At 45.7% G+C, this 25,804-nt stretch overlaps 1 protein-coding gene across 1 annotated transcript in view; it reads left to right on the top strand.

Annotated features, from left to right (window-relative positions):
- The window catches only part of SH2D4B (SH2 domain containing 4B), a 1,011,831-nt gene that overhangs the window by 584,078 nt on the left and 401,949 nt on the right, over positions 1-25,804 (top strand). Inside the window, exon 10 of the mRNA XM_078643357.1 lies at positions 10,199-10,227. Coding sequence (XP_078499483.1) covers positions 10,199-10,227 — 29 coding nt within the window. The remainder of the gene's footprint in view (positions 1-10,198; positions 10,228-25,804) is intronic.

The raw sequence follows: 25,804 nt of genomic DNA, 5'->3' as shown, positions 1-25,804 counted from the left end.
TCATTTTTTTCTTTTTAAACACATCCCATTTTCCTGAAAGGAAAAAGGGCTGCATTTGAGAAAAAAAGAAAATTGCCTTATTAAAAAGCAATCACAGACATGGTGGTCTTCTGACCTTAGCAGGCAACCATCCATGTGATGGCTGTGATTCCTAAGGGGTCACATACTGTGACTTATCTCATTAATATTCATGAGGTAGGTCGATTAGCAACCCACACAGAATCCCTAAATAAAACTGTTAGGATATTAGCTGTGGCTGGGTGCATGCTCAGAATGGTGGAGTTTAGCTTGTTCTGAATGTTCCCTGCGTGGAACTCTCCGAGGGTTCTAACATGGGGTTCTTTCTGCAGTTGCTGAGAGCTTTCTGCAGTCTCTGAGAGCTTCTTTTCAGTGGTGACCAAGATGGGATTGAGAACTTCTCTTCAGAAACTAAATGAGTTTCATACATTAGGAATACTGATTTCCTAATTGATATTCAGAGAGAATCACAATTAGGAAATCGGTATTCCAAATGTTTGCACATCTGGCCCATGAAACTATAGCTATAAATTATAGCTATTGACGACTAAGGCGACCTAGATGCAACTTGATGCTTGGTGTGCTACATCTTGAATGAAAGGTCCTTCAATGTGCATTCCATTTCTTGAGCTTAAAAACAACCTTGGTATTCAACAAACCTGGACTGTGACTCCAACGAAAAACTCGGGCCTCTGCATTTAAGGTTTTTAACAAATAAGTACTGAATGAATCAAAGAATAAAATATCTTTAAATTGCCATATCTAGCCTACATCATTCAAAAGATTCAGTATCCACGGGCTGGAAATAAATATTGCTTCCATTAAGGTATTTCAGAACTTAGGGGCCGATTAGGATGGCGGGCGGATCGCCCCCACCCGGCCGGCGGTGGTTACCGCCGGCCCGGCAGGGGCGATCCGCCTGCCATCTTGACAGCAAAGACCCCCGCCACATTATGATGGCTGGGGGGTCCGTGGCACACGGAAAGACCGTCTGCCGCTTTTCCGCCGGTTGCCTTGTCGACTGGCGGAAAACGGGTTTAATATGGTGGCGGTGTCTGGAAGACACCGCCATCCATATTACGATGCAGGCTCAGAGCAGCCTTTCCATGGCTGCATTGCCGCCATGGAGAGGCTGGCATTTTCTGCTCTTGGGGGCCCGTTGTGGGCCCCGGGTGTTGGGGGTGGGGAGTGCACATGGGGGGTACCTATGGTACCCCCCTGCTTTTACATGTACAATGTGGCAGGCACCGCGCGGTGCAGGTCACGTTGTGCATGTAAAAGCACAAAATTTATATTTTACATTGCGGTGGGCGCTGCTTGCAGCACCGCCCACCGCAATGTAAAATATACAGGATGCGCCCGCCACACTGGCGGGCGCATCATAATTGCTATGGTGGGACCGCCGCAACTATGGCGCGGCGGGCGATGGCGGGCGAGCTTTGTCCGCCCGCCATCGTAATCGGCCCCTTAGTTTCTGTAACTGTGACTGAAGCATCAGAAGATATCACTGAAGTACCAACGTAGGCGAAGTCAGACTTGAATGCATCAGTTATAATTATGTTCCTTGTGGTTAACACTTTCCACCATTGATCAGTAGATTTAATGGAACAGCACTATACTGTTAATACTGCTTCATCAACTTCAGGTTCTGACTCAGCTTGTAAAACTTTAATCTAGAAATTAATGCTTTTCTACTTGAGTGAAACCACACAATCCAAAATGACCAATGCCATATGCCATTCCCACTTTGAAGCGTTCCAACCTCACTTACTACTGTTTGGTTTTCGCAATGGAGATGTAGTCACAAATATTTATTCTCATTTACGGCCGATCTTTGCTAATAAGGACAATTTTTACTATGCCACATTACATCAATTATCTCTAGGTAAGCAAAGTTGATGTGGTTGGGAGTTTTTTTTTTTAATACTGATTGTGTACAAAACTGCTGCATGGGCATGCACGGTATTCTTCTAGACCAAGGATTTCTGGAGTTCTTGTCAAAGCCACACTCTGGTGCTCTTTCCCATACCTCCCTATCTCCCATAGTGTAGGCTCCACAGAGATACTTGGACCCCTCTTGCTAGTGGCACCCTCCTGGTGGCAGAATAGGGTTATGGTTAGTTTATTGCACTTCATATTGAGGTATGGTTAAAGTAACATCAACACAACAACAAATCCCCTCCAGGTATATGATGTACCCACATAAACAATGATAAGACTTCAGAAGAGGAATGTAAATATTATGTGCATCAAACAACACTTATTAAAATTAAAATATTGGAATGCATTGAACACAATGGAGTTGCTCAGTGACAATAATGGCTCGTACAGACCTTCTGCTCTAACATTCTTAGGCCTGTCTCTTAGTTTCTCCTTTTTAATTTAGAACTTTATACCCTCAGCAGGTAGAATGTTGTTGTAGCCTCATATCCATTCTGCCTCAGGCTATACCAGATGTTAAAGGGCCCCTCCCTCGTTATAAGCCCTCACCTGAAACTCTGGCATATAACTTGGGCCCAGGGCCTTTAACAACTGGTATAAGCCGTGGCAGAGGGCTGTAATGCTATCGTAAAACTATGCAAATATTTCTCTTTTCAACCAATCCAGTAAATAAAAATGTAAATAAATACTTTGTGATACACAAACATTTTTTTTTTCATTCTCTCTCATTGATACAGTGATTTGGACTCGGTGGTGATTGTTAGAAAAACGGAAACCTTTGGAATAAACAGGTCTGGAACGATCAAGCTATCTAGACCAAATGTTGGTGGGGACAGTCAACAGTGCCCAGGTGACACATCAAGGTAAACAATGGAGCAAGGGTGCTCTAATATAAAGTTCTTATGGTACTAAAACCATACCTGCTTCCAAATTAATCTTGATTATTAATGTTGCAGGGGGATGCTCTACCAAGTTACTAAAATAGAATGCTGTCAGGCCACAATATATTTAAATGAGAAACACTGATTAACTTCTGGTAGTCAAGCCACAGACTGTAGGCAATTCAGCAGAAAGAAATGTATTAAGGGTACCAGCAGCAGAAAATAATATTAAATGTAATCAGCTTAATAACACAAAATGGGTAGGTTTATATGAGCAAGGTACATGAACCTTTGAAGAAAATATAAACAATTCTGAAAGGATCAATGGTGGTGCAAACATTATGGTTAGCCTGCTTAGGTATATTGCCAAATAAACTGACATGACTCTTGCACCAGAAATAAAATCTAGGGAAAGTGACCAGCAAACTGTTCGGCCTCACAGAGGCAGAGAAAACAGAAGAGTAATTTACTTTCCAGGCTGGTATACTGAAATACCTTCAGCTGTCCTGGTGGCTTTCTGGCAGACTCCAGTCCTGGCTCCAATAGTGAGACAGGCCTCGCTTCCTCTGTTTATTACACAACTAAGGGGCCGATTCTGATGTTGGACATCGGTCTGGAACTGGAACCGAACAACCTCTTGTCGTCAGTTCCAGACCTGCAAGTAGGATGCGACCGAACTCTGTTTAGTCGCAGTCCTATACTTAACAATGGGAACATGCATTCCGAATGGAATGCATGCTTGCATCATTAAGTGCAGAGATGCAGTTAACCACTGCACCCGTGGCAGGCACCCCAAGGGGCCTGCCACCAGGTGCAGGGATCAACAAGGGACACTATAGGTGCCCCCTAGGCTGCATTCAGTAGCCTTCACACATGGGGGACATGCTGCGGGCCTTCTAAGAAAGTTTCCCACTGCCTTTCTGTGTCGGAAAGGCCGGCACAGAAAGACAGTGGGAAGCTGCCATCGTACTTCCTCAGCCGGAAAGAGCCGGCCAGGGGAGTACTGAAGGGTTTCCGGTTGGCGGACGGGCTTTCTGAGCCCATCAGAAGCCATCCAGAAAACCAACTCACATTCTTTTCTGACCGAGTCCATCAGAATAGCCCCATCAGAAAGGAATCTGAATGGGCAGGTCCGATTCCTAACCACATCGGAATCGGGCCCTAAGTGTCTCCAATCTTGTTAATGCAAGGAAATCCATTACACCTCACAGGTCCTTAGGAAAGATTCTAGTGTTCAGGTCTCTCTTGAGCCAAGGTGTTTACAGAGAACTGTGCAATCCACTCACAGTGTTTGTGGCCATGAGGTAGTAAACAGGAGCTGAAAAGCAGTTTCTGTCCCTGGGTGCATGTGGAGATCAGTAGCCCTTCAGTCCTTTCAGACATCTTCCCCCAGCCAGTCATAATTGTGATTCTTCCAGTTCCAGGAATGATCTGAACAATTGGTGATGGAGTATTTGTTTTGCCAGTGCACTAGCCTTTGGTTGGAGATTTCCTTAAGCACTATTCAAGCAGACATTTCACAAAACTCAACCCTCTTTTTCAGCACTATTCCACTTGTCTGTAAACCTGCAGAGATGTCTCTATCCAAGATAGCAGAAGTTATGCTCCTCATTCAGGAGTTCTGAGACCCCGCCAAAGGCTAGCCCGAGGGATGATCTGTGAATCTCTGGGGATCCCTGATTTGGGACCAATTTTCCCTCTTGCCGTAAGCAGAAATCAATGTTTTAGAGCTTATTTTCGAGGAGAGTGTTCTGTCACTTAGACCTTCATGTGGTATATTTATGTTAAAACAAAGGCTGATACTCTTGTCCTTTATATTGGCAAGAGTTCCTGTAGCCTGCTAAATGGCCCATCCCAGGTAAGTGGTTAGTGTTTACCCCAAATAAGCCTACCTACCTTCAGTCCTTGGTGTATTGTTCTCTGACCATGAAACACCTCACACTTGATTAGAGTGCTTTTACCACCACTAAGAGAAAGTTGAGGCAGGAGAAGTGACTTAACTCGGCTAGGCATTCATGCAGCATAAAGTGTACTTTTTCAAAGACCTTTTCCACTAGAGATATCAAAAATCTACTTACCTTATTGTGCTCAATTTTTGAACAATAATTAAAAAGAAGAGCACAGTCCTGGGCACACATAGTGGTGATAACACAATGTTGGTGTAAGTTTTATACGTCTTATAGATGCAGTGGTCGACACCAGTGTAAGTTTGAAACGTTTTTTATCATGAAGCAACGACTGTATTGAACCAAACAACCATCCAACACGTGTTTCGTCACTAGGAGTGGTCCTGTGACTCTTCAGGGCTGTTCCATGTTTGGAGAAATAAGGAAGGCAAGCCCCTTGCAACCGCTGAGACTTCCAACCTGGTCTAGAGTGTGCGGTTGACTCAATGTGATAGATGGGTGGTAATGTACTGGGTCGGTGGTCGGCACTGTAATTATGCTGAGTTGAGTTAGAGATGCTAATGGATGATGGGGCGGGCTAGTGATGAGCCGAACGTTGTGGCAACCCCACCCGGGTTAGCCAGACGGCTCAAATGTCTTCCGGCCTTGTCTATACCAGAGTACAGGCACACATGCCTCATAGTATGCACACACCTCGTGGATCGCCACAGTTTTCCTGCTCCCAGGCTCTCCACCATCCACCGCCACCCGGCGTTTTGACCCTGCCTCTCTGCCAGACACTGGACTCAAACACACACTCAGCTTCTTTGAGCATAATACGTCAACCCGCCGTATCGGCGTACCCGCCTTGGCTTGTCTCAGTGAATATTGGCGACAGATGGACAGCTTGGACAGAGACACTTAATGACCTCATTGATAACTAGAAGAAACGAATAATAAGAAGATTATCAAATACCTTAAGAATCTTGCTAGAGGTGTGGGTTTTTTTTTTTCCCACGTCCGATGATTACGAAGCCATGATATACTTACTCTGCTGTGCAACCTCGCCTTCTTTGTTGGGTATAAAGGTTGATTCAAGCAATAAGGAAACTGGCTGATGGTTGAGTATCCGTCCAATAAGTTGCTGGGGGTAGAATGTGCAGAGTGATCGACACAGCATCTGGGTTTTGGCAACTCCACAAATCGGTCGTACCCCTACCAGTTCATACTGAGTTTGCATGTCACATTCACTGCCTGTCTTTCTCTCTTCCCAGTCCAGAGATTCGACAGATTACAACCATGGTGGAGATGAGGACAAAGAAAAAATAAAAAAATAAAAATCTTGCTGGTGAAGGTGTAAAAGAAGTCACAAGGAAAGTGCAGCTAGCTCACCAAATAACATACCGTCAAAACAAAGAAACACCGAATCGCAAGTTCAATCCAATGCAAAATGAAGATTATGAAAGATACATTTTCAGTCAAAAATGACAAAAGGTTGGTGAAACCATTGACAAATTTGTTGAGAGCCTGGATACGCTCATCAAACACTGTAAGTTCAACGAATTTAATGATGAGGAAGCTACATGTCTCTGAGTTATTGACGGATGCCTGTCAGATTCATTTAGATGGCGAATGCGGAAAGAAACTTAGTCTTGAGCGAGTTATCATGGCTGCAAGAGCTGAAGAGCATGCCGATCAACAAGTGGCTGACATGGAGGCCGGAGGTATCCAGAGTAGGTCTGTCATGAACATCAAAAGTAACCCAAAGCATCAGGCAGACTGACACAGAGTGATGTCTCCATGTTGTGCTTCAGGTGTGGATTTTTGTTTCCAACACAAGAAGAGTGGTCAGTGGTATGACAGTAACCACATAAAGGAGCAGAAAAAAGGAAAAAAGACATTACCTGACCCAACTTAGGTAGGTAAGAAAACCCTCACACACCGACCTGGTCGGTGTCATGCTTCATCATAGGGCCCCACCAAAAAGGTCGAGTAACTTTTTGGTGTGCTGCGACACCAGATTTACTGCGGAGCGGGTTTCGTGAAATAGGCGTGCAGTGAGAATACTCTAACAGTGTCTAATGAGTATCAAAAATGTTTTAATAATAGATCCCTCAGACACAGATAAAAACAATTATTATGTGTTAGGAATTTTAGCCAAATAAAATGGTTTGGTTAATTCCAATTAGTATTAGTATCAGTCATTCCAATTAGTATTAGTATCAGTCGACATGTTTCAGCCTATGAAATGGTGTAAGTTTACCAGGCATTCTTTTGTTTCCACACAAAGGTAAATGTCTGTCCTATGGACAGGTTGGCAAAGGTTGTGGTAAGGCAAACCATTTTGTGACTATTTGCAAGGTGAAGGAAAAAGTAAGTGCATCACGACGCGAAGACAAAATGGCTGCCTGAATGCTTCAGAAGCGACATTTGACGCATGCCCACATGGTCAAGCGACAACGCAAGCTGAGGCACATCGACACCAACCAAAGTCTATCATTATCTAAATCATCATCCAAAAGTTCTTCAGTATCAACATCAAGTGAAAGTCAAGACGATGGTTGTGCAATGTCAATCTTCACCTCAAAAAAACATGAGCATGTTGGACTGGCCACTTGTGAAGAAAAATACAAGTCAAAGAAAAATCAACCTGAAAAAGCCCAAAGTCATTCAAGCATTGTCTGAAGATGACATCAAAAGTAAAGGGTTGTTTAATACCTGGTATTATTGACAGTGGTGCGTCGATAAACATAATGCTTGAAGAGAAATACAATGAACTATCTCTATTGCCACAACTTATGCCATCGAAAACTATTTTGTATACATGCGATTCATCAATGCCATTAAAAGGTCAAGGTTCATTTGAAGCAATGATGAAGCATAAGCAAACAAAAGTACTAGCACCTAATCATGTACCTCAGGTTATGGCGTCTAACACCGGTTTACTTAGGTCTGACACAACTGCTGATATGGGGCTGATATCAGTGCCAGTTCCCATCGGTATTTCATGGGTTAGGATAATGAAAGTACAATTGCACATCAACGAGGATGTTCGTCCTATTGCTCAAATACATAGACAAATTGCATTTCATTTACAGAAGGCTGTTGCAAAAGAACCTGAATCATTACTCAAACATGATATCATTGAATGCTCTTCCAGTCCAAAGCAATGGGTTTCTCCCGTAGTGGAAGTACCCAAAAAGGACAGTCAAGAAGCTGCATGCATCTGCATTGAAATGCATCAAGCGAACAAGGCAATTAAAAGAGAACAACATACAGGTCTGCACATTTCTGACATGATAAGACAATTGAATGGTGCGAAGATCTTCTATCACCTTGATTTGCATAAAGGATATCATTATTTGTAACTTGAGGAGAAGTGCTGGTACATTACAACCTTTTCTACAAATATTAGTCTGTTCCGTTATAATAGACTAAGGGGGATTTACGAGTGTGGTGGTCCAAAGATGGCCAGACTCATAGGGGCGCAGCAGGGGCTATCTTCCGACAGCTATATTAGGAACAGGCTTGTCGTACCACCCCGAGACCAGCAAAACTGCCAGGGATCAGAGATCACTGGCGGTGGTACGGCGGTTATTGAGGCCGCAATATGCTTGGCAGGGCCACTGCCCCTGTAAGCATTTTATGAGTTTCCTCACTGCCATACTTTTCATGATGGTGTGACTGCCATGAAAAGTGTGGCCGTGAGGAATCAAAGGGAGCCTACAGGGCCCCTTGGTACCTCATGCACAACATGTTCCCCATCTGTGTGCATGCACCCCAGTACCTGCCCGGCATGGATTGCAGTAGTCCATGATGTGCAGGTAGCGCCTTTGATGTTCCCATTGTGATGCCTATTTCATAGGCACTGCCATGAGAACACCAAAGAAAAGTCCACCAGACAGAGGAAAACTCCTAATCTGGTGGGCAGTTCAAACATTGGTTTCGTGATGCGGGCGGTCCCACTCCCGCACCGTCAAACTCGAGGCCTTAAGTTTCAGGGTGTCAGCTGCCAAGCTTTTTCAAGATGTCATTCAACATATCCTACACCCTTACATGAATGCTTTCAACTATAATGATGACATATTTGTTTTCGGAGCTAAACAGAAAGAGCATGATAAAACTCTCATGCAAGTGAGTCATTTACTTGTTGATGCAGGTTTAACTTTGAATGCCGATAAATGTGAGTTCCGTTAGACTAAACTAAATTCTTTGGGGATATCTTTTCTGAAGCGGTTATGACACCCAATCCAGCTAAAGTGCAAACGTTGTTAACTGCCGTTCCCCACAAGATGTTTCCATGTTACATTCATTTTTGGTATGGTCAGCTACTGTTCTAGATACATACAAGACTTTACCACCGTAAGTGCCCCATTAGAAGACTTGATGAAAAAGAATGTTTCCTTTCATTGGTCACATGAATGCGAGGAAAATTTCAAGCGAATCAACAAGCTCTCAAGAATGCTACTGAATTGGCATACTTTGATCCAAAGCTTCATACAGAGGTTGTTGCTGATACTAGCCCAGTAGAGGTAGGCACAATCCTTGCACAGGACAGCAAATGCTCAAAGACATGTTGTGGCATATGCAAGCAGGAGTTTGTCCCAAACTGAACGTGCTTATTCACAACCTGAGATAGAAAGCTTAGCAGTGGAGTGGGCGTTAAACATTTCCACGTATTCTTTAATGGAAAGTGTAGGAAGCTGGCTCTGTATATGCTATACCAAAATGAGGTGCAGTCCGCACAGAGTCCAGGGAGCCCCCAGAGGTATAGCAGAGGCTCAATTAGCTAAGTACTAACAGCTCTCTTTGTGTTAGTGTGGGGGAGCAATTAGGCTTATCCAGAGGGTGTGTTAAGCATTTATCGTATTCACTCAATCAAGGACTGATTACACACACTCAGAGACAGAATCCAGACCAATTAGGTAAGTTAAAAAAGTTATACTTATGTTTTATTTTAGGACCAAGCAGGACTTGGCACAGGTAAGTAAAATATACTCTCAAATGCAAGACTGTTCAAGGAAATGCAGTTTTGATTGAAGTTGCAATAACTACAGGTTTGTAAATGCTTTGGAAACAGTTTAAATTACACAGTAATTCACATTACTTTTTAATTGCTTGTGGGTTACTTTGAGTACTGGGGGTGATATGCCTAGATACCACACATTAGGATCTCACAATACCAGGTAAGTAAGACGTTTTATACATTTGAAGTTTAGTTCTCTTTTCCCCATACAAACATCAGTTCAACAGAGAACATTTTAGGCCCCAAAATCTCTTAACATGGGTTCCAATAGGAGAAAAGTGTTAGTGGTTTACCGGGTAAGTACACAACCTATGAGTGGGAGTTTTGGGAGTTAGGACCAAGGTTCCCCAAGGTTGCCACTTAAGTTGCACCACCAGCGGCACTGGGGCAGCTGGCTGCAGAGTGCAGGAGCCTAATGTTAGCCAAGGGGCCAAGGGGGCCATCAGTTAGGGACTGCTCATGAGCAGGCCACTCGGTTGTGGGAGCAAAGGTCCTGATTGTTGAGGTCAGCACTGCAGGGGCCAACAATCAGCACAGGAGCAGCACCACCGGTGGCACTGGGGCAGCCGGGTGCCATGTGCAAAAAGGACATCGGGACCCTGTGTGTTTCAATGGAGACCTTTGGTTGTGTGAAGTTACTGCAGGCTCGGGCATAGAGACCTACTGAAGGCAACCACTGGCTGAAGAGGTAAGTTGGATTCTTGAGGGATGCCTGGACACCATCGGGTGAGCCACCCAGGCCGTGTTGTCGGGTGCACTGGTGTCTTCTGGCGTGGTGTTTTCTTACCAGCTCCAGTTCCGGCCCTTCAGGTTGAGGCTGCAGGCATCATTTCGAAGCTTGAGGGAGGTTGAGGATCACCAGATACCAGGCCAGGATCGATGGGGAGACATCCTTGTTGTGTTGGGCTACTCGAACTTGGGCCATGGGCATCAGGTGCAGAGTGGTGCAGAATCACAGAGTCGCCGGAATCCGCATTCTGTGGGCGAGTCTTTGCTTGAGCAAATCAGGTGCTCGTGGGAGACAGAGCCGAAAGATGGTAGCAGGGTAGGTCCTCCAGAGGTTACTGGCCTCCTGGACTCACAGGGGTTCTTTCTGTAGGCAGGACATAGACGGAATAGGACGGTAGGGCTGTGGTCAAAGCAGTTGGTGTTCTCTACTTTTTCCAGGGTCAGCACGGCTCTTCGGTCTTTCCTCTTTCTTCCTTGAATCTGAGGAGGCAAGGTTCAGGGTTCCCCATAATACTAGATTTAGGAGAGATAAAGGGTGTGCAGGTCGGGACCAACAAAGCACGCCGCCTGCAATGGCAGTGTGTGGGTGTTAAGATACAGGGCCTTTAGGGTGGCACAATAGGTACTGCAGTCTTTAGATGTCTTCTCTGGTCACAGTGCCCTTGGTACCTACGGTATATTTTACAAAGGGCTTCCCTGTGGCCGGAGATGTGCCAATTGTAGGTACAAAGGTGCAGTCTTTGGAAAGAACACAGGGCCTGGAAACCTGATTGGCAGGGACCGAGGGCACAGCAAGTCAGGTTGCATCAGTTGTCAGGCAACAAGTGGGGGTAAATCTGCAAAAATCGGTACTTTCCTACAGAAAGCCTTTCATGCTTGTGACGGATCATCAAGCATTATTGACCATCTTCGGCAATCAAAGGCCAAGATGCCTCTTTGCATTGAACGTTAGGGTCAACATTTACAAACTTACAGCTACACAATTGTGCACCGCCCAGGGAAAAATCCAAACCCTGTCAACTTCTTCTTATGAGTGCCTTTACAGGTACATGGTACCCCTTCCAAGATGGCTAAAGCCTACATACATTTCATTGTGAAATCAAGCACACCAGCTGCCATTTCGTTGGAACAAATTGTTACTGTCACAAGTCAAGATAGTGAGGCGGAGGGTGTGGAAGCAGGAGGATGATACTGCGTTGATCTGGTGGTCCATTTTGAGTTCGGAATCCAGGATGATTCCCAGGTTGTGTGTGTGGTCCGTGGGGGTGGGCGGTCTTCCGAGGGCGGGGGGGCCACCAGGTGTCGTTCAGGCATTGGTGTGTGGGCCTATGATGAGTACTTCTGTTTTGTTGGTGTTTAGTTGAAGGCAGCTGCTGTTCATCCATTTGGCGACAGCTTCCATGCTTCCTTGAAAATTGTGTCTGGCGTTTGTTGGATAGGGAGAGGGTGAGTTGGGTGTCGTCTGCGTATGACACAATGTTCAATTTGTAGGTTCTGACGATGGGGGCGAGCGGAGCCATGTAGATGCTGTAGAGCGTAGGGCTGAGGGTTGACCCCCAGGAGACTCCGCAGGGGGTTGGTGTAGGGTCTGAGAGGAAAGGAGGGAGTCTGACCCGCTGCGTTCTGCCGGGGAGGAAGGAGCGGATCCAGTTGAGGGCCTTGTCTTGAATCCCTGCGTCGTGGAGTCTGTGTCTTAGGGTGTTGTGAGAGACTGTTTCGAACGCCGCTGAGAGGTCAAGGAGGATGAGGGCTGCTGTTTCTCCTTTGTCCAGTAGGGTGAGGATGTCATCTATTGTGGCGAAGAGGGTGGTTTCCGTGCTGCCTTTTTTTCTGAAGTCGGATTGAGAGGAGTCGAGGATGTTGTGCTCTTCGATGAATGTGGCGTGTTGGCTGTTGATGACTTTCTCGATGATTTTTGCTGGGAAAGAGTGCACGGAGATGTGTCTGTAGTTTTTGAGTTCGGTGGGGTTCGACGAGGGTTTTTTGAAAAGGGGGTTGATCTCGGCATGTTTCCAGTCGTTGGAGAATGATGCGGTTGGCAGGGAGCGATTGATGGTGTGGTGGAGCATGGGTGTGATGGTGTCAGCAGCTCTTTTGAAAATGTGGTGGGGGCAGGGGTCCGTGGGGGCCCCAGAGTGGAGTTCATCATCTTCAGTGTGTCTTTGTTGGTGAGGGCTGTCTAGTTGTCCATGGTTGGCTTCATGGTGTCGGGGTGGTTGGTGAGGGTTCAGTGTGTTGGTTGTCTTCATCAAAGTTGTTGTAGATGCTCCTGATTTTGTGGTGGAAAAAGGTGCTGAGTTTGTCACAGAGGTCTTGTGAGGGTGGACATCATACCAATTCTGGGGGCATCCCCCCTCACTGAGTTGGAAGCGCCGGGGAGATCAGATATATACAAAGAAAACATAAGAGGGGCCAACAGGCAACCCTGCTTAAGCCCAATATATGTTTTGATCTTTCATGACAACCCCAGCAAACCTCCCATCAAAACTTGGCACCAGGTGTCTGTATGTAGTTCTATAATGCCATATAAACAGGCATAGTTTGTGAAAAAACATATTTCTCCACAATGGTCTGAACGACTGCGATATTGTCCAAGGTACAATGGTTCTGTTTAAAAACCAGCTTGTTCTAGTGGTAAAATATTCTGGACAGGGGCCCATTGCTGCAGATGACATAATATGCTTTTTGCGAATAATTTACCCAAGGCATCTAACAGAGCAATCTGTCTGAAACTAGCGGATGAAGTTTTCAGACTCTTTTTATACAAAGGGACTATAATACTCCCCTTCCAAGAGGGGGGAATATTACTCGTACGAAAACAAAGATTAAACAATGGCGCTAAAAGAGCTCCCCATGCTGCTGACTCCTTTTTAAATAACATAATCGGAATTCCATCCGGCCCTTTTGTACCGGAGGTTCTGGTGTTTTATATGAAACCTACTACTTCATCCCCTGACGGGGGGCCATATTCAAGAAGAGAAAACTCCTCCACCCCAAGCGTCACAGGAGCTTCTGGTCTAATGTTTTTATATAATACGGATATATACGCACTCCTTTTCTGGGATCAGTATAGGCAAAGCCTGCTGCCTTGAATCACAATATTCTGCGATCATGTGCCAGTGCTTTCTTGAATCTTTGGCCCTTGCGACTTCCCTCGACCCAATCCACTTAGCGTTAATCTCCCTTCTCTTGACGCTAAGTTTACGATGGTTTCTTACTCACTTGAGGCAATTAATTTCCTGTTGTTGAGCCATAGAGAATTGTATGAACTGTTTTCGAGCTAGACGATTAATTTCTTGATTTAGCAATTTCAACGAGGATGCACCCTGTTTTGGCAAATGGAGATCATCAGAATTAGAGCTTAAATTGCGTGTTTTCCATTTGAGCCTAAAAAAAATGTATATTATTAGCAAATGTATAACCCTGCTGTTCTTCATTAGCCTTCTTCAATATCGAACCTACTTCAGAGATATTTTTTAACGTCCATTTGCTTTATTAAAAACCATCATACCTTGGCCCAAGTTCCCTGGATCAAGTATAGGTAGATAAAAAAACACTGTCATTCCCACTACACTATGGTTGCTCTATACCAATGGGAGGACACATAGATTTTCACAAACCTCAAACATTAGATAAGAAATAATCACATAGTCTAAAAGGCTGAGTGTGATGGGAGTGAAAAGTAAATTGTGCTATTTTATTGACAGGCTCTCTCCCATTTAAAATAACAAGGTCTGTACTCCTTATGCTATCAAGCACGGAGAAGCCCCGCTTATCCGTTTTTATTTTTTCTGGTATGCCAAATGCCCTCTTTATCAGTGTTCATAAATCTCCAGAGCAGAGTTGGAGATTTTAGCGTTTAAGTCTCCCACTAATACCACTAGGGGGGCATTGTTCCCTAGTAGCTATATCGTGAATATATAAAAAGAGTACACTCAACAGATAATCAAAGTTTCTCCCTGGAGGGATATATACATTTGCCACAAGTAAAAAGGTTTACCTGCCGGAGTCTCCCAGACATGCCAGTGTCAGGCAAATCAAGAAATTTGAAGTATGGCAAGAAACCTTCTGATTCCAGTTAACTGAGTTCTTAAGCAAAATGGAGACCCACACCCACTAGCGTGTCCCCTTTCAGAGTGCTTAGCGTAACAGGAAAAAACAAAATAGCCAATACAATAAAACTCTTTGCAGGACCAAGTTACTAACATATAATTAAAGGACTCGCGGTTTTCCAAAAATTCAATTTCGTCTCGTTATGACCCAAACCTGCCATATTCCTAGCAAAATTAACCCCCCCCCCCCACGCTACCTCAAAGGAACGCTCCTTTCTGCTATCGGGCAGATGTTATGCAAAGCTCTTCTAACCCACTGGGCCGATTCATCATCTATATCTGGGGGCTGAGAAACAGCTACCGCATCTGACATCAAATGTATGGAACAACCTCTTTTGTCCAGCGAAGCCACAATATTTTTGCCATTGCACAATGAATACTCCAAATCAGGACACATCGCTTCTAGTGCCGCAGAGGTAACTGCCCTAGGAGCTTTCGAACATTGAGTTGTGGGACACATAATACAATGTTCCTCATATTCTAAAACAGGAATTATATCAAGCCCTCGTTTCAGAAAGTGCTCACAATGCCTCATGACCAGATTGGCAACAATTAAGGAGCAAAAAGTAACTCTGGAGTAAGAAAAAGGGTCATGTAAATTAATCTTCACATTTAACATGTCCCTACTTGATATCAACTTGAGTGCCTCTATTTTGAGAATAAACTAAGAACGAATCCTCTAATTACTGGATATTATTCATTGTCAAATAGCCAAGTGAAGTCCACAATGGGAGATAGAACATTTTGCACCACACTGATTTTCTTTGTGGCGTCCTTTGCGGGGACCCAAAGAGGCACCCTATCACTTCGACTACCAACTTGTGCACCTCCATTGGGCTGAGTATTCGAATGGGACACAATAGTTGAAAGTGGGGCCTTTATATTTCTATACGACAAGAATGTGGCCCATGAGAGAGTTCTTTTCATCTCTACCTGAGAACTCCTCTGTGTTTGGTGCCCCACCTCTAGGTTCTCCTCCACCCTAGCTCCAGGTACCCCAGACCATGTCTGGTACATAGAAACCCCACCTCCCATTTGCATTTCCCTTCCCGAAGAAACAACCAGTTCATTAGTCACAGGAGGATGAGATACTTGTGGGGCCTGCAACAGGTTTACTGGAGATACTACTGTTCCAGGGCCCCCCGACTCCCAGCTGATATCATATACAACATGTTTATGTTTATAGAGCGCTTCATTGCCGTGGCGTCTTGCTGCTAGAGTATGTGGAAAGAAAGTACGCCCTGTATTACCGGGAGGACTAATGTAGAGGTGAACAGTCATGTTTTCAAGTCCTTCCTAAAGAGATGCTGATTGGGTTGATTGAAATTTCATGGCCATGGGCATTTTATTCCATAACTTTGCTGCGCAATTCGATAGAGTCCTGCCCCCCATCTTGCCGGTCTGATTTTAGTAATCTGGATGAGGCCCAAATTAGCAGATCTAAGGGTGCTTGGGGAGTATAAGATGTGAACATTCTTTGTATATTATCAGCACCGCCACCATAAAGGTTTTGTGCATGAGGCATAAAGCCTTAAATTCCACCCTCTGCTGGACAGGGAGCCAGTGTAGTGACTTAATTAGCGCCAAAGTTGATTGTCCTTTGGGTATGCTTAGAAGTGGTCTGGCTGCGGCATTCTGTAAAGATTGCAGTTTTCTCATCTGGGGTTTGTCAATGCCCATAAAAAGGGCATTGCAATAGTTCAGTTTAGACAAGAAGAGTGCCACCACCACCGTCTTTTGCAATTCCTGTGAGATAAACAGAAAGATTTTTCTCAAGGTTTTTAGTAAAAAGAAGCGAGAGGAAGTGAGACTATTTACCTGGGCAGAAAAATTCAATTGGTCATCAAAAATAACCCCGCGGTTCCTGACCTTGGGTACAGGGCATGGGCATTCTCCGGCCTCAGTCGGCCTTCAGGAATCATTCCACAGTGGCCGTCTAGGGCCAAATTCTGTTACCTCCATTTTGTCAGTGGTAATTTTCAGGAAGCTATGGTTCATCCAGGTCATGATCTCAGTGAGACAGACATGAAACATAGCGGCTGTGGACTCAGGCTGATTGGTAATAGAGATAACAAGCTGGGAGTCATCAGCATATGAGACCAGGACAAAACCATGCCTCCTGATAAGTCTAGCCAACGGGGAGATGTAGATGTTAAACATTGTCGGGGATAGGGCTGAGCCCTGCGGGACGCCACATGGAAGTTGGAAACTGTCCGATTGCAGACCATCCCAGTTCAGCCTCTGCTCCCTCGCCTCCAAAAAGGAGGAGAGGAGGCCAGGGCAGAGTCTTTGTCCCCACGTCCCTCAGCCACTGCACTAACACCGTGTGATTCACGGTGTCAAATGTAAGCCTGGGCGTAGTGGGCGTAGTGGGGCTCCGCGGAGCTACGTGGAGTGGGCGAGAAGCTACGCCCACTCCCGCACTCCGTGTAGCCCCACTACGCACCTCCCTCCCGCTCTCCCCTACATTCATTATTTAAGCAGCTAGCCTGAAAAATACAATTAAAAAGCACTTACCTTGTCCGGCGCTCGTCCGGGGCTCCCTCATTGAATAGCGTCGTTTCCTGGATACCAATGCGCATGCGCGGGCGGCCGCGCATGCGCATTGGTATCCAGGAAACGACGCTATTCAATGAGGGAGCCCCGGACGAGCGCCGGACAAGGTAAGTGCTTTTTAATGGTATTTTTCAGGCTAGCTGCTTAAATAATGTATCTAGGGGAGGGCGGGAGGGAGGCGGGTGGCGGCCGACTCGGCTACGCTCACGGAGTGGGCGTAGTGTTGCCGGCTACGCTGTCTACGCAAAATGCGTAGAAGGCAACACTACGCCTACTCCGTGGGCGTAGCCGAATCTGACGCCCAGGGTTAGTCAAATGCAGCCGACAGATCTAGGAGTATGAGGACCGCTCTGCCCCCCTGTCCACTATTGTGCGGATCTCTTTGGTTACAGTAATCAGGGATAATTCGGTGGAGTGGCAAGATCAGAAACCAGGCTGTGTAGAGTCCAGTAGATTTTTGGCATCTAGATAGACAGTCAACGCTTTGTTTACTGACTTCTCCAGTATTTCTGCTACTATCGGTAGGCAAGCAATTGAGCTAATAGTTTTTTGGTTCAGTTGGGTCCAAGGTCGGTTTTTTAAGAATAGGCCTGATGGATGCTTTTTTCCAAGTTATTGGGTAGTTGCCTGATTCTAGAACTTGGTTAACAAGAGGTGTGAGATTGTCACAGATCTTCCTGGTGGCCAGGTGCATGATGGCAGGAGGGCAAGGGTCTGTGGGAGAGCTGGATTTTATGGAGAGGAGGAGTTTTTGTACCTCGTCATTCGTAATTGTCTGGAAACAGGATAGTCTGCAGTGAGTTGATTGGACCGCTGGCAGTTTGCCTTGACTATCCTGAATCCCTGGAGTGCTCAGGAGGTCTTTATAGATCCCTTGCACCTTATTCTGAAAAATAGGGCCACTTTATTACACATGGCTTGGTCTTGCTTAAAAACATTGTCCTGCTGCGGTTTAGCCAGCAGATTGACAGTTTAAAAAAAATCCTTAGTGGAGTTGCCAGCTTCCTCTATCTTGGTTATAAAAAAAAGGCTTTTTTGCAGGTCCAATATGTGGGGCTCCATTGGAGCACCCACATCAGGCTGGGGTATAGGCCCTCCCTCCTCCATTGTTATTTGATTATTACTCTGGCTTTAAGGGATCTGTAAAAAATATAGTTTTGCCGCTTTTCGTTTGGAGAATTGTCTAGTCTTTTTATATTTATTTTTCATGTTTTCCCCCTTGTGTTTTATTACAGGGCTTCCCCTCTTTCCTGCTTTCATCCCTTCCTTCTCCGACAAGTTGGGGTGATAGGCCTGAGAGGTAGATGGAATTGGGCCCTTCCCCTCCCTCCCCTACCCACCTACTTAACGTGACCCCTAATTTTCTTAATTTCTCCAGGACCTCCCTTTTTACCATTATTTAACAAAGGGAAGAGTTTTAGTATAGACTTTCCCAAAGGAGGAATCTAATTCGTCCTCCCAAAATATTTTACTTAAACAGAGCTCTTCCTTTTCAAGGTTACCATTGGGTTCGCTGGGAGGCAACAAATAGAGAGGTATTCCCGCTTGAACGAAGATATCTCTCAACTCTCCCGAGGGGACGAATGAAAGTGGCCTGTCATTTAGCAGTTCTTCCAAATGGGGATATATCCTAGGCATAGGTTTGATGGTGTCAGACTTGGTTACCTTTTGCACTTGGAACAGCATTACAGTGATTATTTCCAATATATGATCCGAACTTAGTACAGATTTCACTAATAAAGAGGAAATAGAGTTTACTTTTTTTTTCAATACAAACAAGATATTCCGAAAGCACACCATCGCTCTCGTTTCCCGACTTCAGTTGTGTACAAGGAAGAAATACATGATGGGCATACTCCAAAGAAGTACCATTCAAATGACTTGTGCTACAATACAAAAGAAATTACAACAAGGGGTGGTGATGGACAGAGTCTCTGAATTAAGCAGAGTACTCTCACCCAGTCAAGAGATCAGGGCTAGATCCAACACCGTTTTTTAGCTCATTGCACCATCCCAGTTTCAGAACCTGGCTGTATGCAAATTAGTCTGTCCCTGGCCCAGTGCATCATGGGAACAGGGCAGACCAGACTACAAAAGCCAATTCTTACACTGGGAAGGAAACAAGCTTCCGGGGACCGGTTTCTGCCATTTCAGGCGTCTTCGGCCCGGCTTGCTTGAATCCTGATGGTGCAATGAGCAAGGGACTCACATCTGAGCATACCCTTCCACGCTTAGGGTGGACAAAATTAATTACAACAAGGGGTGGTGATGGACAGAGTCTCTGAATTAAGCAGAGTACTCTCACCCAGTCAAGAGATCAGGGCTAGATCCAACACCGTTTTTTAGCTCATTGCACCATCCCAGTTTCAGAACCTGGCTGTATGCAAATTAGTCTGTCCCTGGCCCAGTGCATCATGGGAACAGGGCAGACCAGACTACAAAAGCCAATTCTTACACTGGGAAGGAAACAAGCTTCCGGGGACCGGTTTCTGCCATTTCAGGCGTCTTCGGCCCGGCTTGCTTGAATCCTGATGGTGCAATGAGCAAGGGACTCACATCTGAGCATACCCTTCCACGCTTAGGGTGGACAAAATTAATTACAACAAGGGGTGGTGATGGACAGAGTCTCTGAATTAAGCAGAGTACTCTCACCCAGTCAAGAGATCAGGGCTAGATCCAACACCGTTTTTTAGCTCATTGCACCATCCCAGTTTCAGAACCTGGCTGTATGCAAATTAGTCTGTCCCTGGCCCAGTGCATCATGGGAACAGGGCAGACCAGACTACAAAAGCCAATTCTTACACTGGGAAGGAAACAAGCTTCCGGGGACCGGTTTCTGCCATTTCAGGCGTCTTCGGCCCGGCTTGCTTGAATCCTGATGGTGCAATGAGCAAGGGACTCACATCTGAGCATACCCTTCCACGCTTAGGGTGGACAAAATTAATTACAACAAGGGGTGGTGATGGACAGAGTCTCTGAATTAAGCAGAGTACTCTCACCCAGTCAAGAGATCAGGGCTAGATCCAACACCGTTTTTTAGCTCATTGCACCATCCCAGTTTCAGAACCTGGCTGTATGCAAATTAGTCTGTCCCTGGCCCAGTGCATCATGGGAACAGGGCAGACCAGACTACAAAAGCCAATTCTTACACTGGGAAGGAAACAAGCTTCCGGGGTCCCTTGCTCACTGCACCATCAGGATTCAAGCAAGCCGGGCCGAAGAGGCTGAAATGCCAGAAACCGGTCCCCGGTAGCTTGTTTCCTTTCCAGTGTAAGAATTGGCTTTGTAGTTTGGTTTGCCCTGTTCCCATCATGCACTGGGACAGGAACAGACTAATTTGCATACAGCCAGGTTCTGAAACTGGGATGATGTAGTGAGCTAAAAAACGGTGTTGGATCTAGCCCTGATCTCTTGACTGGGTGAGAGTTTTCTGCTTAATTCAGAGACTCTGTCCATCACCACCCCTTGTTGTTAATTATTTTGTCCACCCTAAGCGTGGAAGGGTATGCTCAGACATGAGTCCCTTGCTCACTGCACCATCAGGATTCAAGCAAGCCGGGCCGAAGAGGCTGAAATGCCAGAAACCGGTCCCCGGTAGCTTGTTTCCTTTCCAGTGTAAGAATTGGCTTTGTAGTTTGGTTTGCCCTGTTCCCATCATGCACTGGGACAGGAACAGACTAATTTGCATACAGCCAGGTTCTGAAACTGGGATGATGTAGTGAGCTAAAAAACGGTGTTGGATCTAGCCCTGATCTCTTGACTGGGTGAGAGTTTTCTGCTTAATTCAGAGACTCTGTCCATCACCACCCCTTGTTGTTAATTATTTTGTCCACCCTAAGCGTGGAAGGGTATGCTCAGACATGAGTCCTTTGCTCACTGCACCATCAGGATTCAAGCAAGCCGGGCCGAAGAGGCTGAAATGCCAGAAACCGGTCCCCGGTAGCTTGTTTCCTTTCCAGTGTAAGAATTGGCTTTGTAGTTTGGTTTGCCCTGTTCCCATCATGCACTGGGACAGGAACAGACTAATTTGCATACAGCCAGGTTCTGAAACTGGGATGATGTAGTGAGCTAAAAAACGGTGTTGGATCTAGCCCTGATCTCTTGACTGGGTGAGAGTTTTCTGCTTAATTCAGAGACTCTGTCCATCACCACCCCTTGTTGTTAATTATTTTGTCCACCCTAAGCGTGGAAGGGTATGCTCAGACATGAGTCCCTTGCTCACTGCACCATCAGGATTCAAGCAAGCCGGGCCGAAGAGGCTGAAATGCCAGAAACCGGTCCCCGGTAGCTTGTTTCCTTTCCAGTGTAAGAATTGGCTTTGTAGTTTGGTTTGCCCTGTTCCCATCATGCACTGGGACAGGAACAGACTAATTTGCATACAGCCAGGTTCTGAAACTGGGATGATGTAGTGAGCTAAAAAACGGTGTTGGATCTAGCCCTGATCTCTTGACTGGGTGAGAGTTTTCTGCTTAATTCAGAGATTCTGTCCATCACCACCCCTTGTTGTTAATTATTTTGTCCACCCTAAGCGTGGAAGGGTATGCTCAGACATGAGTCCCTTGCTCACTGCACCATCAGGATTCAAGCAAGCCGGGCCGAAGAGGCTGAAATGCCAGAAACCGGTCCCCGGTAGCTTGTTTCCTTTCCAGTGTAAGAATTGGCTTTGTAGTTTGGTTTGCCCTGTTCCCATCATGCACTGGGACAGGAACAGACTAATTTGCATACAGCCAGGTTCTGAAACTGGGATGATGTAGTGAGCTAAAAAACGGTGTTGGATCTAGCCCTGATCTCTTGACTGGGTGAGAGTTTTCTGCTTAATTCAGAGACTCTGTCCATCACCACCCCTTGTTGTTAATTATTTTGTCCACCCTAAGCGTGGAAGGGTATGCTCAGACATGAGTCCCTTGCTCACTGCACCATCAGGATTCAAGCAAGCCGGGCCGAAGAGGCTGAAATGCCAGAAACCGGTCCCCGGTAGCTTGTTTCCTTTCCAGTGTAAGAATTGGCTTTGTAGTTTGGTTTGCCCTGTTCCCATCATGCACTGGGACAGGAACAGACTAATTTGCATACAGCCAGGTTCTGAAACTGGGATGATGTAGTGAGCTAAAAAACGGTGTTGGATCTAGCCCTGATCTCTTGACTGGGTGAGAGTTTTCTGCTTAATTCAGAGACTCTGTCCATCACCACCCCTTGTTGTTAATTATTTTGTCCACCCTAAGCGTGGAAGGGTATGCTCAGACATGAGTCCCTTGCTCACTGCACCATCAGGATTCAAGCAAGCCGGGCCGAAGAGGCTGAAATGCCAGAAACCGGTCCCCGGTAGCTTGTTTCCTTTCCAGTGTAAGAATTGGCTTTGTAGTTTGGTTTGCCCTGTTCCCATCATGCACTGGGACAGGAACAGACTAATTTGCATACAGCCAGGTTCTGAAACTGGGATGATGTAGTGAGCTAAAAAACGGTGTTGGATCTAGCCCTGATCTCTTGACTGGGTGAGAGTTTTCTGCTTAATTCAGAGACTCTGTCCATCACCACCCCTTGTTGTTAATTATTTTGTCCACCCTAAGCGTGGAAGGGTATGCTCAGACATGAGTCCCTTGCTCACTGCACCATCAGGATTCAAGCAAGCCGGGCCGAAGAGGCTGAAATGCCAGAAACCGGTCCCCGGTAGCTTGTTTCCTTTCCAGTGTAAGAATTGGCTTTGTAGTTTGGTTTGCCCTGTTCCCATCATGCACTGGGACAGGAACAGACTAATTTGCATACAGCCAGGTTCTGAAACTGGGATGATGTAGTGAGCTAAAAAACGGTGTTGGATCTAGCCCTGATCTCTTGACTGGGTGAGAGTTTTCTGCTTAATTCAGAGACTCTGTCCATCACCACCCCTTGTTGTTAATTATTTTGTCCACCCTAAGCGTGGAAGGGTATGCTCAGACATGAGTCCCTTGCTCACTGCACCATCAGGATTCAAGCAAGCCGGGCCGAAGAGGCTGAAATGCCAGAAACCGGTCCCCGGTAGCTTGTTTCCTTTCCAGTGTAAGAATTGGCTTTGTAGTTTGGTTTGCCCTGTTCCCATCATGCACTGGGACAGGAACAGACTAATTTGCATACAGCCAGGTTCTGAAACTGGGATGATGTAGTGAGCTAAAAAACGGTGTTGGATCTAGCCCTGATCTCTTGACTGGGTGAGAGTTTTCTGCTTAATTCAGAGACTCTGTCCATCACCACCCCTTGTTGTTAATTATTTTGTCCACCCTAAGCGTGGAAGGGTATGCTCAGACATGAGTCCCTTGCTCACTGCACCATCAGGATTCAAGCAAGCCGGGCCGAAGAGGCTGAAATGCCAGAAACCGGTCCCCGGTAGCTTGTTTCCTTTCCAGTGTAAGAATTGGCTTTGTAGTTTGGTTTGCCCTGTTCCCATCATGCACTGGGACAGGAACAGACTAATTTGCATACAGCCAGGTTCTGAAACTGGGATGATGTAGTGAGCTAAAAAACGGTGTTGGATCTAGCCCTGATCTCTTGACTGGGTGAGAGTTTTCTGCTTAATTCAGAGACTCTGTCCATCACCACCCCTTGTTGTTAATTATTTTGTCCACCCTAAGCGTGGAAGGGTATGCTCAGACATGAGTCCCTTGCTCACTGCACCATCAGGATTCAAGCAAGCCGGGCCGAAGAGGCTGAAATGCCAGAAACCGGTCCCCGGTAGCTTGTTTCCTTTCCAGTGTAAGAATTGGCTTTGTAGTTTGGTTTGCCCTGTTCCCATCATGCACTGGGACAGGAACAGACTAATTTGCATACAGCCAGGTTCTGAAACTGGGATGATGTAGTGAGCTAAAAAACGGTGTTGGATCTAGCCCTGATCTCTTGACTGGGTGAGAGTTTTCTGCTTAATTCAGAGACTCTGTCCATCACCACCCCTTGTTGTTAATTATTTTGTCCACCCTAAGCGTGGAAGGGTATGCTCAGACATGAGTCCCTTGCTCACTGCACCATCAGGATTCAAGCAAGCCGGGCCGAAGAGGCTGAAATGCCAGAAACCGGTCCCCGGTAGCTTGTTTCCTTTCCAGTGTAAGAATTGGCTTTGTAGTTTGGTTTGCCCTGTTCCCATCATGCACTGGGACAGGAACAGACTAATTTGCATACAGCCAGGTTCTGAAACTGGGATGATGTAGTGAGCTAAAAAACGGTGTTGGATCTAGCCCTGATCTCTTGACTGGGTGAGAGTTTTCTGCTTAATTCAGAGACTCTGTCCATCACCACCCCTTGTTGTTAATTATTTTGTCCACCCTAAGCGTGGAAGGGTATGCTCAGACATGAGTCCCTTGCTCACTGCACCATCAGGATTCAAGCAAGCCGGGCCGAAGAGGCTGAAATGCCAGAAACCGGTCCCCGGTAGCTTGTTTCCTTTCCAGTGTAAGAATTGGCTTTGTAGTTTGGTTTGCCCTGTTCCCATCATGCACTGGGACAGGAACAGACTAATTTGCATACAGCCAGGTTCTGAAACTGGGATGATGTAGTGAGCTAAAAAACGGTGTTGGATCTAGCCCTGATCTCTTGACTGGGTGAGAGTTTTCTGCTTAATTCAGAGACTCTGTCCATCACCACCCCTTGTTGTTAATTACAATACAAAAGAGGCAAAGAGGCACACCTAAGAGAAAAACTTACAATTGGGGTATTTTTTCCCCTGAGACTACTCATTGGGTGATCATCCTTATGGGAATGATCATGGGGGACTCCCCAGCCCCTTATTTGGGCTTCTATATCAATATCTGGGAGTGTAAAGTCTTCTCCTGGGGTTAACTTTTGACATGCCTTTGCCTTCTCAACTATGGAAAAAACATTTCCCAGGACATCATCCAACCCAGCATTCTCACTTATTCCCTTGTAAATACCCCCCTGAACCGATGAAATGACAGGGGAAACGACAGTCATACAGTCTGACTTTGACTTGTTCAAGAAAATATGTTGTTGACTTTGTTGATTACCAAGAGAATCTGAACCCAAATTTGCACATAAAGAAACATCAAATGTAACCAGTGAAGCAACAGTCAAACAGTCTGGCTTTGGCCTGTTCAAGAAAATATGTTGCTGGCTCTCTTGTTTAACAAGAATCAAAACCCAAATCTGCGCATAGATAAAGCATTGGATGGCTGCCCACTTAGACCATCCTCAACAGCTTCATTTATCTGGTCCCAGCCCCCTTCACAAATCTGGATCTGGCCCCCTGCAGGAATGCAGGGAACTCCCTGAGATTCCACAGAAGACAAGGAAGGAGGCAGGGAAGGAGGTGTTGCTGAGTGGGGATTGAAGATCAGTCCTTCTTGGAACACTACTACCGCCTTAGTGCAATCGAGCAAATGGCCAGGTGGACTATTTAAATAACCTTACTTGAGCGCCACTTACCCACAAGATCTAAGCGGGCACACTTTTCATTAAGTATTTTAACTTGCTTAATTTTGCATTTTTAGAAAAACAGTCATATATGTCTGAAATTGGACACCAGCTCAATAGCAAAATACACATATAATGCAATATTCACAACACAAATATTACAAACACTTTGAATAAGACATATTTACAATTACACCATATATACAAATCCACAGACAGAGGATGCCTATCTTCACTGAATGGTTGAGGCACCAGTCCTGATAACAA

The sequence above is a fragment of the Lissotriton helveticus genome, chromosome 5_1, assembly GCF_964261635.1.
Source record: "Lissotriton helveticus chromosome 5_1, aLisHel1.1, whole genome shotgun sequence".
Taxonomy (NCBI): domain Eukaryota; kingdom Metazoa; phylum Chordata; class Amphibia; order Caudata; family Salamandridae; genus Lissotriton; species Lissotriton helveticus.
The sequence above is the reverse complement of the archived record's forward strand: the minus strand, read 5'-3'. Positions and strand labels throughout refer to the sequence as shown.